General features: G+C 39.9%; 2 protein-coding genes and 1 pseudogene across 5 annotated transcripts in view; all 3 read right to left on the bottom strand.

Moving 5' to 3' along the window:
- Positions 1 to 2,023, bottom strand: part of rin2a (Ras and Rab interactor 2a) — a 65,524-nt gene extending 63,501 nt beyond the window's left edge. For 3 of the 4 annotated variants that reach the window (XM_061791141.1, XM_061791140.1, XM_061791142.1), the window contains exon 1: positions 1,750 to 2,021. The gene's annotated coding sequence lies outside the window, so the exon portion shown is untranslated. Of the gene's footprint in view, positions 1 to 1,749 lie in introns of all 4 variants that reach the window. The other variant, XM_061791143.1, reaches the window with a different exon arrangement.
- Positions 2,024 to 2,993: 970 nt separating this feature from the next.
- fam98a (family with sequence similarity 98 member A) lies at positions 2,994 to 14,356 on the bottom strand. The gene is made up of 8 exons (XM_061790287.1): positions 14,216 to 14,356; positions 13,579 to 13,727; positions 12,689 to 12,823; positions 11,570 to 11,751; positions 6,782 to 6,862; positions 6,561 to 6,677; positions 6,279 to 6,446; positions 2,994 to 4,131 (listed from the first exon to the last, which is right to left on the bottom strand). Exons 1-8 carry the CDS (start codon positions 14,251 to 14,253, stop codon positions 3,517 to 3,519), a joined length of 1,485 nt encoding a protein of 494 aa, XP_061646271.1. The 5' UTR covers positions 14,254 to 14,356; the 3' UTR covers positions 2,994 to 3,516.
- On the bottom strand, positions 9,983 to 10,099 carry LOC133486285 (5S ribosomal RNA; annotated as a pseudogene).
- Positions 14,357 to 15,075: the final 719 nt, after the last annotated feature.

Here is a 15,075-nt window from a genome sequence, read left to right as displayed (position 1 = left end):
GGGGAGGGTTAGATTAGGGGATGTCATCAATCATTGCCAACTGTGTGGGCCTGTGAAGCCATTTGAGACTCTTTTGTGATTAAGGGCTATACATATAAACTTGACATGTAATTAAATTACATTTGCAGTTCTGTCACTTTGCCCAAATATTAGTGCCCCATAATTACTGTAAATCCTAAATGGTAATTGCCACATTTCAATCACATCTTGATGATTTTATTTAAAATCCAATGAGGTGTTTGATCAAAAGAAAATCAAAAACACTCACAGTCATTGTCCAGAGAGACTTTGGGGCCGAAAAATTTGGATGTGCGAGAAAAAAAATATTGTCTTGCTGAAGGACACTTGGAATAAGCAAAAACATTATCCACCTATGGTTTACATAAAACTACAGTAGTCCAGATCCAAGTGGTTTGGCCATTCACAGTGAACGTAGCAATACCGAAAATAAATATGCGACTCATCAGCCAGTATTAGGTAAAGTGAGAAACTTTATCTGTCACGATTGCATTAGGGTGGCATTTTTATTATACATTACTTCCCCTCGTGAGGAAATTCAACTCATGTTCAGTGTATTTCTGTGTTGCATACCATACAAAAAACACATCATACACATGCAGGCAAGGAACTAGCATCCCTCTAACAACTAGTTGCCATTTTTACATTTGTTCGCAGAGGGAAATGAACCATAACCCTCTGGGTCCAAAGCCCAAGATACTGCCGGCGCCAAAATATGAACATTAAATATGGCATTGGCACAAGCATCACCCAATTTCTGAGTAATCGAATACATATATCGAGAGAGTAGGCTATTATTGCATTACATTGTTGTTGAATACCTGGCCAGTATGTTTGAGTTTGTATGCTTCACTAGCCGTCCTTGGTCCTCACCAGTAAGCATATTAGCAGATTTGAGACTTTCTGAGCAGATTAAAAAATGTGTTTGAGAAATACCAGCCTGTGGAAGGAAATATGAAAAATAACAAAATAGGCTAAAGATCACAAATCCTTATAGCAACACTTTTTATATAGCAGTGTAATCACCTTGCAAAGACTACATAACACACTGCTGTGTGAGTTGGATACATTCAGGAGCAATTACTAACAACAACAAAAACTGCAGGACGGATTTGGGTTTTTCGGTTGAGATGAAATATCACACTATTGTATTCACTTGGGAAATACTTGAGACTTGAAAGGATCTAAGGGCAGGCTCCATTTATTCCCCCCGACAACGTGATTGATTATATTGACGAACAACAAACCAGTTTCCAAATAATACAGAAGAATTTTAAATTAATTCAAATATGAATGTCGATTGATGGTACAAGACAAATGAACTTATTTGAGATGGAAAATCGCAATCGCTGTCGCGTACGTCTTGCCGTTTAATTATTATGCAGTTCGTTCGTGGGGATGGCTGGCATGCTGAACGAACTCAGGATGGTTTCTCCTGTCTTCACCATCTTCCCTCACAGCTCAAGAGTTCTAAAAAGCACCTTTATGCGTAAAAGCGTGTGAATTATCATGTGTGCCGTGTCGTCGTTAATCGAGGGTATTTGTACACAGCTGTTGAAACAGGTGGTGGCAAGTCGAACAGCAAGTCCCACGGTATTCCTCGAACGTAATGCAATAAACGCGCCGTCAACAATATCTATTACGATTGCCTCAAGAGACACCCGATGGGGGCAAAACACGGAACGACGTGCGTTGATAGGCGACACGCATAAAACTTCAAACAATACGTACTTTGTGATGTGTAGATTTGTCAGAAGAAACCCTCACTAATATAGCAAGTGGCTGGGATATGTCATTACGGGTCCATGTCGTTGTCGCCTTTCTAATTCCGTCAACTATTCAATTGTCTCATCGTAACCTCGAAGGAAGGGGAAGAAAAACAATATGAAGAAACACGGCCAGCGGCTTCTTTCCATTTGTAGACTGTAACTGAACTTGGTTCCTATCCCGACTTGGCTGCGTATTCCTCTTTGTGGAACTTTTTGAAGCGCAAGACCTAAGAGTTGAGCTTCCGCTTAAACCCTGTCACAATAAAATGTAATCGACTGGGATTTGTTCGTCATGTCCAAAAGATTTTCTTCGGGATAGATAATTTGAAGCTCTACGCGTGTACGGAATACGAGTTTGTTAGATTACCTTTAGTTATCTTAATATTGTTGGAAAGGGATCCATTTTAAGGGATGGTTCGAAATAAAAGTAATGAGAACAGATCGCAAGACATCATTTGGTCAGAGGAATCCCTAAAATATATATATTTTTGTTAGAAAGTGGTAAACGAGAAGCGAGACATTTTCTCCACTTTGATTCTCAATTAAATATCATATGAACAATGAGATTCATGTAGTATTTATATTATTTTTTGCAAATTTTTAAAAGTATTCCCCTTGTAGCAATCCTGGGTAGAATGCCATGAATGAATATAATGTATAAAATAACACTATATATATATATATATATATATATATATATATATATATATAAATAATGAATCTCCACATTTACAGAAACACTGAAGTTCAATTAAAACACTCCAAAATCCTTTATTTTGGAAAAAAAATAAATAAATAAAAGAAGAACTGTATGAACCTCCTGAATGCAATTCATACAACTGCTAACCTATTTTATTCAAATTGCATGTATTTCTATACCGCTTGTCTTCGTTGGTGGGATTTTAGGCGCCAAGTGAAGTACACCCTGGATTGGTCACCAGTCAAATGACATACTGTAGATAATCATTCACTCAAACCCACACTACAATACAAAGTCCAAAATTAACCTAACATCTGTTTTTGGAATGTGGGAGGAAGCCAGAGTACCCGAAGAAAATGCAAACTTCACAACTGATCAGATTCAAACCCACAACTTCTGGACAGAGAGGCAGACATGCAAACCACTACTACATCGGGCTACTCATATTTCATTGCAGTATAATTTGTTAATCAGATAAACAGACAAACAGTGGAATGGGACAAATATTTGTGTTTGTTTTGATAACTTTATTGCTCGGTCACACATTCATGCAGTCCGGTCCAGTATCCACATTTGGAGGCTCACAATGCAAGGGCAACTCAATTTGACCTATTTCTAATAAATTATCTTTGCTGTTACTCAGGAACAAAAGGAACTTTGACCATAAAAAGAACATTTCAAGAAAGCATGTGTAACGAAACATTTTTATGAACCCTTTGTGCTTCCGCATCACCCTCGTGCTGTTCTTGATGGACAGCAGTGAAGGATCATGATTCAAATAAAGTCAATTGATTTCAAACTAAGCAAAACAAGTTTTACTGACAATGTTTTAAATCCTCATTGTGAAGGAACACAAAAAAATACTGCACACTTCATATGTAAACTTTCATGTGTACATTTATGTACTTAAGTATACACATATTTACTGTTGACCAGTTTGATCAAACATGCTGAATATGTGAGATTGATAAGGCCTTCTCGACGTTGTTTAACCGATTGCAGACTGTGCTGTAATGTCCCACACTATCTTCAACTAGTGTAGTGGCGGCTTTGATTAAAGCCAGCTTGGTTGTAGTTCTGGCCACCATGTTGAAAAAACTGTTCAAACTGTCCTCCTTGGTTAAAATTCTGGCCTCCTCTCCCTCCCCAGCCTCCTCGGCCTCCTCTTCCCCTGCCTCCTCTACCGCCGCCTCTCTCTTGATGCCAGTTTCCATTCTGGTGGTAATTGTCATGGTAGCCTGAATGGTGGCTAGACTCCTGGGGGCCTCCTAGGCTGTTCCCGCCTCCTCTATAAGCACCTCTTGTTCCGCCTCCCCCCTGATGGACCCCCGAATCTTGATACTGGCCCTTATTGTAACTGCCTCTCCCTCCTCCACCCCCCTCCCCCCAGCCTCCTTGCACTCTCCCACCTCTGCCACCACCTCCTCCCCTGCCTCCCCTTTCTCCTCCACCTCTTTCATAGCCCCCCCGACTGCCTTGAGAATAATGATCGTAACCCCCCCTGCTACTACCATGTCCACCTCCGCCATAGTGTCCACTACCTTGGGGGGCATCCTGACGCTTTTGCCATGAAGGCATTTCTGGAGGGGGAGGCTCAATCTCACAAGGGCGGCCTCCTCTGTCTGGCACGCGACCCATTAAAACCTGGGGAGAAGAAAAGAAAAATATGAAATGGCATGTTCAACACTGACCTTAAAGTTTTTCTTCCAGTATGACAGAACACACAGAAAAACTCCACCAACCCCTGATCATGTTTCTCCTTCGACCAGTGAAAGACATGCAGTCTGTCTCATGTACTTTTTCTTCAATTCCACACATTGTGTCGCCACTAAGTGCTAATTCACAATTGTACATGACTACAACCAACAGCAGATGGTGCTGATGCACCAAGTTAGATGCCAAATGAAATACAGAAGGCTACTGTAAACTAAAAATTGACCCTTAAGTGGAATGCAGAGGAATTCTACTTATACAGTATGTTCTGCTATATGTTGGATGGATGTAATTGATTCTTTCGTTATAGTAATTCAACCTTTAACTGCATTATTGGAGAGGGGAAAAGTATTGTAAGAGCAGTGGTTCTCAGTCAAACTTTACACCAACTACCACCTCAAAAAATACTTAACTCTCCAATTACCATCATAACGACCAACATTAAAATACAGTAACATAGTAGGCTCAAGTGTTGACCAAAAACGATGCAGGTTGTATTCCTGTATTTATTATTTAAGGTAAGGGTGTGGTAACGGTATACTCGGTAGAAGTTATAGATTTGGCCGAAGGTATCGATTTGGACTCTACCGATCAATTGCGATAACCCATCTTGATGGGGTCATCATATCTACCCCAGAATAAAAACGCACCAGCTAACTACGAGCTGCGGCCATATGTATGAACAAAAGAGATATACGACACGCCTCTGCGAACTGCGTGCCTATGGTGGTGCTCAGGTGAGTGAGCGGGGAGGGAAAAGTAGTTAGGAGGGCACTTAGGGGCTTTTTAAAATGTTTATATATAAACATTTTAAAAAGCCCCTATCGCATGCACACCATCAAGGGTGAGAAAGGTGCCTTCAATGGTGCCGTTCTCGACATTGACTCTGTGACCGTCACGAAAGAAGGACAAGAGTGGTAAGGGAGAAAAGGGGGGAAAGAAGTCATCGAGTGACTGGCATTTCACACTTGCGTAGTCACCAATCTTCACCTTCATTCAAGTAAATAAGCAACAATATCACAAGGATGAGCAGTGCTAAATGCTAATATAAAAACCAGATTATGTGTTTTGATGGTACAGTCGGCTTTTCACCGCAATCTGACTGACCGCGTTACCACGGAGAGTAAGTCATGAAAATGATCGAGGCTGGGATCGTGTTAGCAGTGGCGCAAAGCTTTTTAACTTCCCCTGCAGTCACAAACACACGTTAGCTCTGTCGCTAGTAATATACTTCCTGCTTACGTCAACACAATGTCAGAGGACCCACGGCAACCTTGGATAGACATCAAGCAAATCTCACAACAGTAACTCCCTATGAACAGTAAAAAATAGCAGGTACTGTAACCTAAGCATTGTAGAGAGAGAAAATAATTGTACAGCACGCACACATGCCTGAAAAACAACCGTGTAGGTTACCTCAGACATCAGCCAGAAGCAGCCTAAGGTCTAAAGTACATTCATATATGAAATACTATACTATGATAATATATTATTGCTAATAGTGTTTGTTTGCACCATAGTGCTGAAAATCAACACGTTTTCAAAATTACACAGCTTTGTTTTTTGTTAGCATCTATATATTTTTTATTAAATTAGCTTTGCTTAATATCAATATAACCCATTCAAAAATAATTCATTTTAATTTTTACACAAGTTCATATCGCAATATATACCGTTTATTCAATTTATACCGTGACATGGAGTTCATATCACCCATTCCTATTGTAAGCCCACTTTTAACAGTATGCACAGTTTGAACATCAACACTGCACATAAATATAGGAAAAGGAAAAAAACACGTCATCACGATTAAAATAAAAATTGCACATAAAACAAAAATCATACTTGAATTAAAAAATAATAAACAGTTGTAAAATCTATTTGTACTTAATTCATTGATTCCTTCGCGTACTACTAGAGAAATCCCATGTACCACACTGAGAACCACTGTTATAGAGCAAAGTCTAATTGGGTCTGGTAACATTTTTATAAAAATAAAAAAGGCAGTTCACTTCCTAGGGACTACAGACTTGTGTATGCCTCACATTTTTCAACTTTAATTCAACTAATTAGCTCACCTTATTAATGGCACAAGCAGTCTTCTCTCTCGACCTGCCACTGCTAGTGCGAAGGATTTTTGAGAAGTCTTGTCGGGCTGCAAGAAGGTGCGCTACAGAGATTTTGCTTTTGGTACCAAGGGCGGAACGTAGTGGCTGATAAACTTTAGCCAAATTCCCAGCATGTGTCTGTGGTGGAAAAACAAAAAAAATACTTTCATTCATGAGGAAAATTTGACCAATCACAGCACAACATGTTTTTCTATCTTCTGAAATTGAACAAAACCACAAGGCGCTGCATACCTTCGCTCTTTCTGACCAACCAAAAGACTGCACTGTCACATCGAGACGTTTGAACAACATCTTCCTTCTCACTTCATACTCATTTACAAGCGCTTGATTGATGGCTTCAATTTTTTCCTGTCAAAGGAAGAAAAGAAAAAAAGGCAACAGCATAGCCATTTTACTGTAGTTTACTGTACTACACCCCCAACAGTAATCTTTCACAATTTTCCAGTAGTTACCATATGCACAGGTCCAAAGGCTTTCTTCAGCAAAGGCTCTCCTATATGACTTGGTGGTATTCTACTCATAGCTTCTTTCAGCTACCATACATGACAGATAACATGTAGTATGAGAAAATGCAGCAAACAGCAATTAGAGAATATTAAATTGTACTGCCAGAGCAGAATTTGTACATCATTTAGATTAATATGACCAAAAGACAGATAGGGTCCCATGTTTTCATTTTTACTCAAGGTCAAACAAATTCAAAGCATTGCAAAGTGGGCTAATAATATTAGTGGTGTCCCAATCTGATGTCCGATGTCCGATGTCTCAAAAAAAAAATATATATATATATATATATATATATCAGATCGGACAGGATCTAAAAGCTCCTATTTTTCCACTCTTATACACGCAGTCCACATACTAGCACTTCTATCCAGCAGCAACCGGACGGCATGCAGAGCCCACGTTCTCACAACAACAGGTTGCTAAGGTGCTACCATAGTAGTAATGAGAAGCAAGAATAACTGCTGCTTGCTTAAAGTCATTTATTGACAGTCCAGTTGAAATTCACTCTAAAACTAAACACATAAAATAATTACACCCATTGAATGTTCAAATACAGACTTCACGCTATTCCTCGTTTTTGTTTAAAAAAAAAAACTAAATAAAAAAATGTAAAAAAAAATTGCTAGCTCAAAGCTAACACACAATGAGTAAACACCACTGACGAGCTAACGAAAATTAGCGTCAAACTCACGGCACGTATCTCTCTAAATAATATTGGTACAAACGTTGTATAAACGCATACAAAAATGGTAATATAACTACACTCTCAGGCATTTATTCTTCAAACTCTGTGAAAAATTAGTTACATTAAAAATATTCAATCCTGACTTCTACTCTCTTTGTTAATGCACGTGTGTATCTCATTGTGTGCACCATACTGCCCCAAAGAGGTCAAGACGTGCACAGCAGAAACAGCAAATAAAACTAGGCCCCAGATGCATTGCCGCTTATGTGGAGAAAGCAAATGCTGTTCCCATGATATACTGACAGTAAAAAAAATAACTGAATTGAACTTTATTTTACACTAACAATGCCAGTCCAGAAAAAAACATCCATGGTAGGTTAGCTGAAGACTCTAAAATGCCTGTAGGTGTGAATCTGACCGCGACTGGTTGGTTGTTTATATGTGCCCTGCGATTGGCTGGCAACCAGTTCAGGGCGTACCCTGCCTCTCGCCCAAAGTCAGCTGGGATAGGCTCCAGCACCCCCGCGACCCTGTTAAGCGGTATGGAAGATGAATGAATGAATAATGTAAACTATAACACTGGGGATTTCTTTTTTTATTTTTATGCAGATTAAAACTAAAATTGGCATGCTGATTCCAACATTGCAGTCAGTTTTATTTTCTAGCACATCAAGTTTTTTCTCCACAGCTTACTCTCCAGATAAGCAAAATTCCACTGATTAGCTGTAGTAAGACTTGCCAGCTAATTACGATTTGACTCAAGCCAACTTGTTTGTGCCAACTTGTTTGTGCAGTCTCAATAGAGAGTGCGGTGAGAGGTGTGTGTGCAGCTCCCAATAGGTCAGTACCATCAATATCTGCAAACAGAGAGCTACCATAGTAGGAATTAAGAGGATTTGTGCAGTCTTTTCTCTTAACCTTGTTGTATTTCGTTTTATGCTGTTTTTTTAGTTTTGAAAGTATGTAACTATTCCACCTTAGTGTTTTATTTACATAGGTATATATTTCCTTTGTTCAAAAATGTGCCGTGATAGAGAAAAACTGAGATCAGTTTTGGATTCCACACCCAAAAATTTGTTAAAAACAGCTGTCAGACCTAATTCAACAAAAATTGTGTTCCCCAGTGTAATTTTTACAACTCATCCATCCAACCATTTTCTACACTGCTTATCCTCACGAGGGTCGCAGGTATGCTGGAACCTATCCCAGCTAACTGCGGGCAGGAGGCGGGGTACACCCTGAACTGGTTGCCAACCAATCACAGGGCACATATAAACAACTAACCATTCACACTCACATTTATATCTACGGACAATTTAAAGTCTTCAATTAACCTACCATGCATGTTTTTGGAACGTGTGGGGACACCGGAATACCCGGAGAAAACCCACATAGGCCCATGGAGAACATCCAAACTCCACACATGGGAGGCCGGATTTGAACCCGAGTCCTCAGAACTGTGAGGCGGATGTGCTAAGCAGTCATCACCGTGCCGCCTCTTTACAACATAATTGACAAAATTAATGAAATATTTTTGAGAGGGTAAGTAAAAAAAAATAAAAAATACCTGAGATAATGTGGTTGCACAAGAGTGCACACCCTTTTATAAATGGGGATGTAGCCATGTTCATAATCAACCAATCACATACAAACTCATTTAAGGTGCCTCTTCTTAATCCCAAATCCAGTTCAGGCTTTCTATTACGTTTTTCCTGACATTTTTGTCGTCCCACATTAAGGCATAAGCCATGCCCTGCAAAGACCTTCCACACCAACTGAGAGCTATCATTGTTCAAAGGTAGCAGTCAGGACAAGGGTACAAAAGAATTGGCAATAAATAAACCATGGAACACAGTGAAGTCAAGTAGTAATATGGTAAAAATGTGATATTACCAACAACTGGACCATCCATCCATTTTCCATACTGCTTATCCTCACTAAAATGGTAAATGGACTGCACTTGTGTAGCGTTTTATCTACACTATCAAAGTGCCCAAAGTGCTTTACAAAGCCTCACATTCACCCATTCACACACACGTTCACACAACAATGGGGGACTGCTGCCATGCAGGGTGCTGCCAGGCCCACTGGGAGCAAATTAGGGTTCAGTGTCTTGCCCAAGGACACCTCAACATTTGGACAGACAGAGCCGGGATTCGAACCAGCTACACTTCAGTCACTGGACGACCAGCTCTTCCTACTGAACTACAGCCATCCCGACTCACTAGGGTCGCGGCCGTGCTGAAGCCTATCCCAGCTGACTCAGAGAGGCGGGGTACACACCGAACTGGTCATCAGCCAATCGCTGGGCACACATAGACAAACAACCATTCACACACTTATTCACACCTACAGGCAATTTAGAGTCTCCAAGTAACTTACCATGCATGTTTTTGGAATGTGGGAGGAAACCGGAGTATCCGGAGAAAAGCCACGCATGCACGGGAGAACATGCAAACCTCGCGTACAGCACCTGGTATTCCCAGGGTCTCCCATCCAAGTACTAACCAGGCCCGACTCTGTTTAGCTTCCAAGAACAGATGAGATCGGGTGTTTTTCGGGTAGTATGGCAGTAAGCTAGAACTGGACCTTCTCCTCAAATTTCAAGAAAAGACAAGTAAACTGGTCAGGGAGGCTCCAAAGAGACCAAAAGCAAAACTGAAAGATTGCAGGAATTTCCGGCTAGAAAAGCTGAAGAAGAACTTTATCTTTTTGCCTGACCATTACTCAAAGGACATACCGAAATCAACAACAAAAAAATGTTTCACCAGAAGATTATTAAGGTTTTGGAAAAGCCCAGTCAAAGTCCAGACCTGCATTTGATTGAACATCTCTTGGGTTATCTGAGGAGCACAACAAAGGTGCTGTAACACAGTATTAGTTTGAGGGTGTGCATATTTATACAACCACATTATTGTACCTTTTTTTTTTTTTACCTTAAAATATTTGTTTGTTTTTCCATTTAGGTTATACAGGTTATAGGTTTTCTACGGTAGTCGGGCTTCCGCCCTCATCCCAAAAACATGCATGTTAGGTCAATAAAGACTGGTTGTTTGTCTATGTGTGTCCTGCGATTGACTGGAGACTAGTCCAGGGTGTAACCTGGCTCTCGCCCAGTCAGCTGGGATAGCCTCCTCACCTATAACTCTAATGAGGATAAGCGCTTTAAGAAAATGGATTGATAAAAATAATTGTTTGACATCAAAACATGAATAATCGAGAATAGATCAGAATGTCATCATTTACTTCCAGGTATTTATCTAGATCTAATATACAAGTAACAGTATTATTTATAGTTAATCAGTTAATCTTGATGCAGTTACAGCAAGCAGAGGATTTAGGATTCTGATTCTCAATAAAGTTCAGATATAATACTAAGAAACCACAGGGGAAGCTTAAAAACTCCACTGTGACACAGTAAAATTGTTACGGCATAAAAGGGATACAGATCTTCCATTCTGCTTGACCCAACAGCCGAACAGGACAAAAAAAGCAAACAAAAAAAAGAGGATTTGCAAGTAAATATTAAGTCTTGTTCATGTTTCTATCCGTGCTATTCTAACCCTCTCTGTCGCAGTACTTTTTCTCAAATTTAAACAAAAAAATAAAAAATTAAAAAAAAGCCTCTTTGGTATATTTCAAGGTCTGTATCGCTCTCTCTCCAAATGATTTCAGTCCACAGAAAAAAAATATAATAAAAGAATTGACTTCACAGTTCAAATAACTGTTCAAATAACAAAGGGAGTGTAGTATTCACACTGTTATCTCACAATTAGTAGGTTCCGAGTGCCAATCACGTCAACAAAAGCCATTATGTGCTGTTTTTAAATGTTCTTCTTGTGCTGGCATGGGTTCTTTCAGTATGTTACTAGAAGACTAAATTTCCCATAGATCTGAATATGAGCATGAATGGTTGTATCTTAGGTTTCAACTTTGCTTTGGTCATCTAGTCAACAACGTTGTTTCTTATCCATTTGGCTTACCTTAATACTCCTTATTGCTGCTTTAACAGTACAATTGTGTGCATATTCTATTTCACCCTACTGACCTTCTTCTCAATGCCACTAAAGAACTGGAACATGGCAATGCTGGCTGGAGGTTTGGACATCCCCAGTGCCATGCAGATGCCCTTTAGTTCCTGGAAGGCAGGGCTACCAGACTCCTGGGCCTTCTTCTGGGGTCTGTTTACCAGGATCATCCTCGAAGCCTCGAGCTCAGACACCAGAAAGGCTGAGATGCAAATTATACTTGGTTATTATTTCAGGCACATTCAAATGCGTATACCTTGCTTGTTCCAAAAGTACCATCTGCTCTAATGGAAATTATTTGGCACAAATTGAATAAAAGCTGGATATCAAATAAACATCTACTCCAAGTGGCACTGGTGTGACAACACTGAGTGGCTCTATTCCAGGTGGGGAAAAACACAAATGAGTAATGTACAGAAAAATTATTTTAAAAATAAATAAATAAATAAATAATACGAACATGAGCTACGTCTACCCTTATGTGGATGGAACAACTGTGTGCCAGGTTCTCAAAAGTACCAGTCAGCTGGATTTACACTGCAGGTCCAAATGCCCACTTCTTATTTAATACCTTGGTCCGACAGCTGTGACTACAGAAGAATCATTCCAGGAGTGTGGCGGACAAGGCTGGGAAAATGCGTCAGTCGAGGGGGTTACTTTGAAGGGGAACACTTGGAGTTTGAATTTGAAATGCTTCTTTTGTGACATCAGCCCTGGAACTTTTCTGTCACACCTCGAAATTACATGTGTTTTTAAACAGCTGTGTTTTTATTCTGCTTGTGTTGTTTGGGCAGACAAGTCTGTATACATCACGGAGGATGTATTTTGATATAATAGCATTGATGGGTATATCCGATCTGTCCATTTATGCTGCAGTGTCACTGGCAGATATCCAATATATCAGATTTTGATCCGCAGTTGGAAGAGGCCTGATTATCATCTGTGAATATCCTATTCCATGCAAGGGTTTTATTTCTTTATGCTGCCAGGAGGCATACCCGAATTGTGCCATTTGGCAGCAAAAAAATATATATAAATTAAAAAAAATAATCAAAACTGTGTCACTTGAACCATGCAGTGTAAAACGAGCCGTAGAGATGATGTATGCTATAACAAAATTGCCAACACTGATAGCATACAGAGCAGCAGCAGACAGTCATTCTTGTTGAGAAGCCTTTGGGTGACATCTCCACTTGTGAGGACAGAGTAAGGACATGAGATCTCTGACAAAAGGCCGCTCATCTCCAGCTGGAAGCCCTCTGACTCACTTGGACCTGCAATAGGTAAAAAAGCAACTCTCTTGTATTGTTGTCCTTGTGAAATTAAAAACATACTGCATATGTACACAGGATGTTCTTGCAACATGTTAAGACGGAATTGCAACCATGTGACTGTTTCCTGAGCCTCAGGATGACTTATTTTGTTGCATTTTCATTGTTCTTTATTCAATTTCAAATGCATTTTTTTAGGGTATCTGAAATATAAAAATAAAATGTTTAAAATATATGCAAGGAAACTTATGGAACATCCTATACATATACACGACCAGTCAAAGACATACGCTGGAGCCAAGAATTGAACCCTGACCCTCAGAACACCGACTACACATGAAAACATCCCTACATTTTCTGTACCGCCTATCCTCACTAGGGTCATGGGCATGCTGGAGCCTAGCCCAGCTATCTTCGAGTGAGAGGCGGGGTACACACTGAACTGGTCGCCAGCCAATCGCAAGGCACATAGAAACAAACAACCATTCACACTCACATTCACACCTAAGGGCAATTTAGAGTCTTCAATCAACCTACCACGCATGTTTATGGTATGTGGGAGGAGACCGGAGTACCCGGAGAAAACCCATGCAGGCAGAGGGAGAACAAGCACACTCCACACAGGCGGGGCTGGGATTTGAACCCCAGTCCTCAGAACTGTGAGGCAGATGTGCTAACCAGTTGTCCACCATGACACAACATGACATTCACAGCATTTATTAAGTACTGCTTTTTGGAAAAAACATTTGAAATCTTACAGTTTGTGGCATGGACATTCTCCACCAGTTTGCAGTGAAGTCTGAGCTCTGACACAATCCAAGCACAGAGCTTTGTAAACTCCGGCGAAGCAGCCCCACCATTCACAGCTGACTCCAGAGCCCGGTCCTCCAACAATGGGCCCTGGTACCTTCAATGACAATACCGCACATCAAAATTCAGCTCGAGACGCAGGCTCTATTTTTTCCTCATCAGCCCAGCGTGGCTATTAGTTAGACTAGCTTTATTATTGAATTGAGAGCGCCTAAATCAAGACCTGCAGCCAAATTTGACCGGAATGATACGAGACATCGTGAGAAAAAGGGAGATGCACTTGATCGCAGCAACAATGAGAGCAGCTTCGTTTCAAAATAGACAAGGATTTATAGTTCATATACAAACGAGACCTATTCCTATTCTCTCCCTAACAGTTGTTGCGACGATATAATGGCCATTAATATAGCTCTAAATTAAAATGACTGCCCGGCAGACGTTAGCTTCAACACCGGGCCAGTTGTTGAGCTAAAGCAGACACGTCACTCCATTGCTAAATTGATACAGCCATGGCGAGCCACTTGAAATCCCAGCTGTACATTTGTTCAGTACCATTATTCAGATTATTTCTTTCCCTTCACTTACCCTAAATCTTCAAGAGAGACGATAATATCATTCTCCATATTGATAATTCTTGCGTATGCTCTAAAATGACGAAATGTCAAACACACTGGAGCTGATAGCGGTTGACTTCTTCGTTGGATTTATTGCTGCGCAGCAACGTGTCGAATGGTCAAAATAGCGCCCACTAGTGACAGGAGTGTTATTAAATTACAGTATTTTAAAAAACGGGGATACTTGTAAGAAAGAAGAAAACAAAACAAAAAAAACTTTCGTATCAAATTTAATCAAAGTGAATTTAAATAACTGTAAATTAGGCATTTAAATGTACACATAATGGGAGAATGGAGCAGACATTTCTTCGGTATATTACCTGAAGAATACAATGTACTTCGACAAAATATAGCTGATTTCATGATGATACTTTGTCCTTTTTGACAGACATGCTGAAGCTAAATTGTATTGCCAGTCAGGTTTGTTACTATCAAGAAAACCATGGAAAATGACTAGATATCAGATATTAGCGACCCCTAACAGGACAAGTCAAAAGGAAAAGAAGAGGAGATCAAGTCCTCAGAAATATCAATAAATGTCCAAGGATTTTTTTTTTTTTTATTTGCTTGTTTTCATTAAATACTTATTTCAAATTTCTCTCCTGTACTGATTATCATTCTTTTTAATGGACTACTCTCTTTCACATATTTTTTTTACGCTCCATAATTACATTATGAAATGATGTTTTCTAACAGGAGTGTGTCACAAGGCAAACACACCTTACTACACAGTTACATATAGTTACATTGTACAACGTAGTAGCTGTAACATCGTAGTAGCAACATAGGCCTTCTATCTCTTTTTTTCAAGATCCATCCATCCATTATCTG

The sequence above is a fragment of the Phyllopteryx taeniolatus genome, chromosome 11 (assembly GCF_024500385.1).
Source record: "Phyllopteryx taeniolatus isolate TA_2022b chromosome 11, UOR_Ptae_1.2, whole genome shotgun sequence".
In the NCBI taxonomy this organism is placed as follows: Eukaryota; Metazoa; Chordata; class Actinopteri; order Syngnathiformes; family Syngnathidae; genus Phyllopteryx; species Phyllopteryx taeniolatus.
This window is presented reverse-complemented; position numbering and strand designations above follow the sequence as displayed.

Excerpts from the sequence above, each read along its gene's own strand:
- fam98a (XM_061790287.1), bottom strand. The coding sequence starts at position 14,253 with ATGGAGAATGATATTATCGTCTCTCTTGAAGATTTAGG. Across the intron at positions 11,752-12,688 it reads TGACTGTCTGCTGCTGCTCT|CCTTTCTGGTGTCTGAGCTC; the intron begins GTATGCTATCAG and ends TTTGCATCTCAG. Across the intron at positions 6,447-6,560 it reads GTTGGTCAGAAAGAGCGAAG|ACACATGCTGGGAATTTGGC; the intron begins GTATGCAGCGCC and ends TTTCCACCACAG.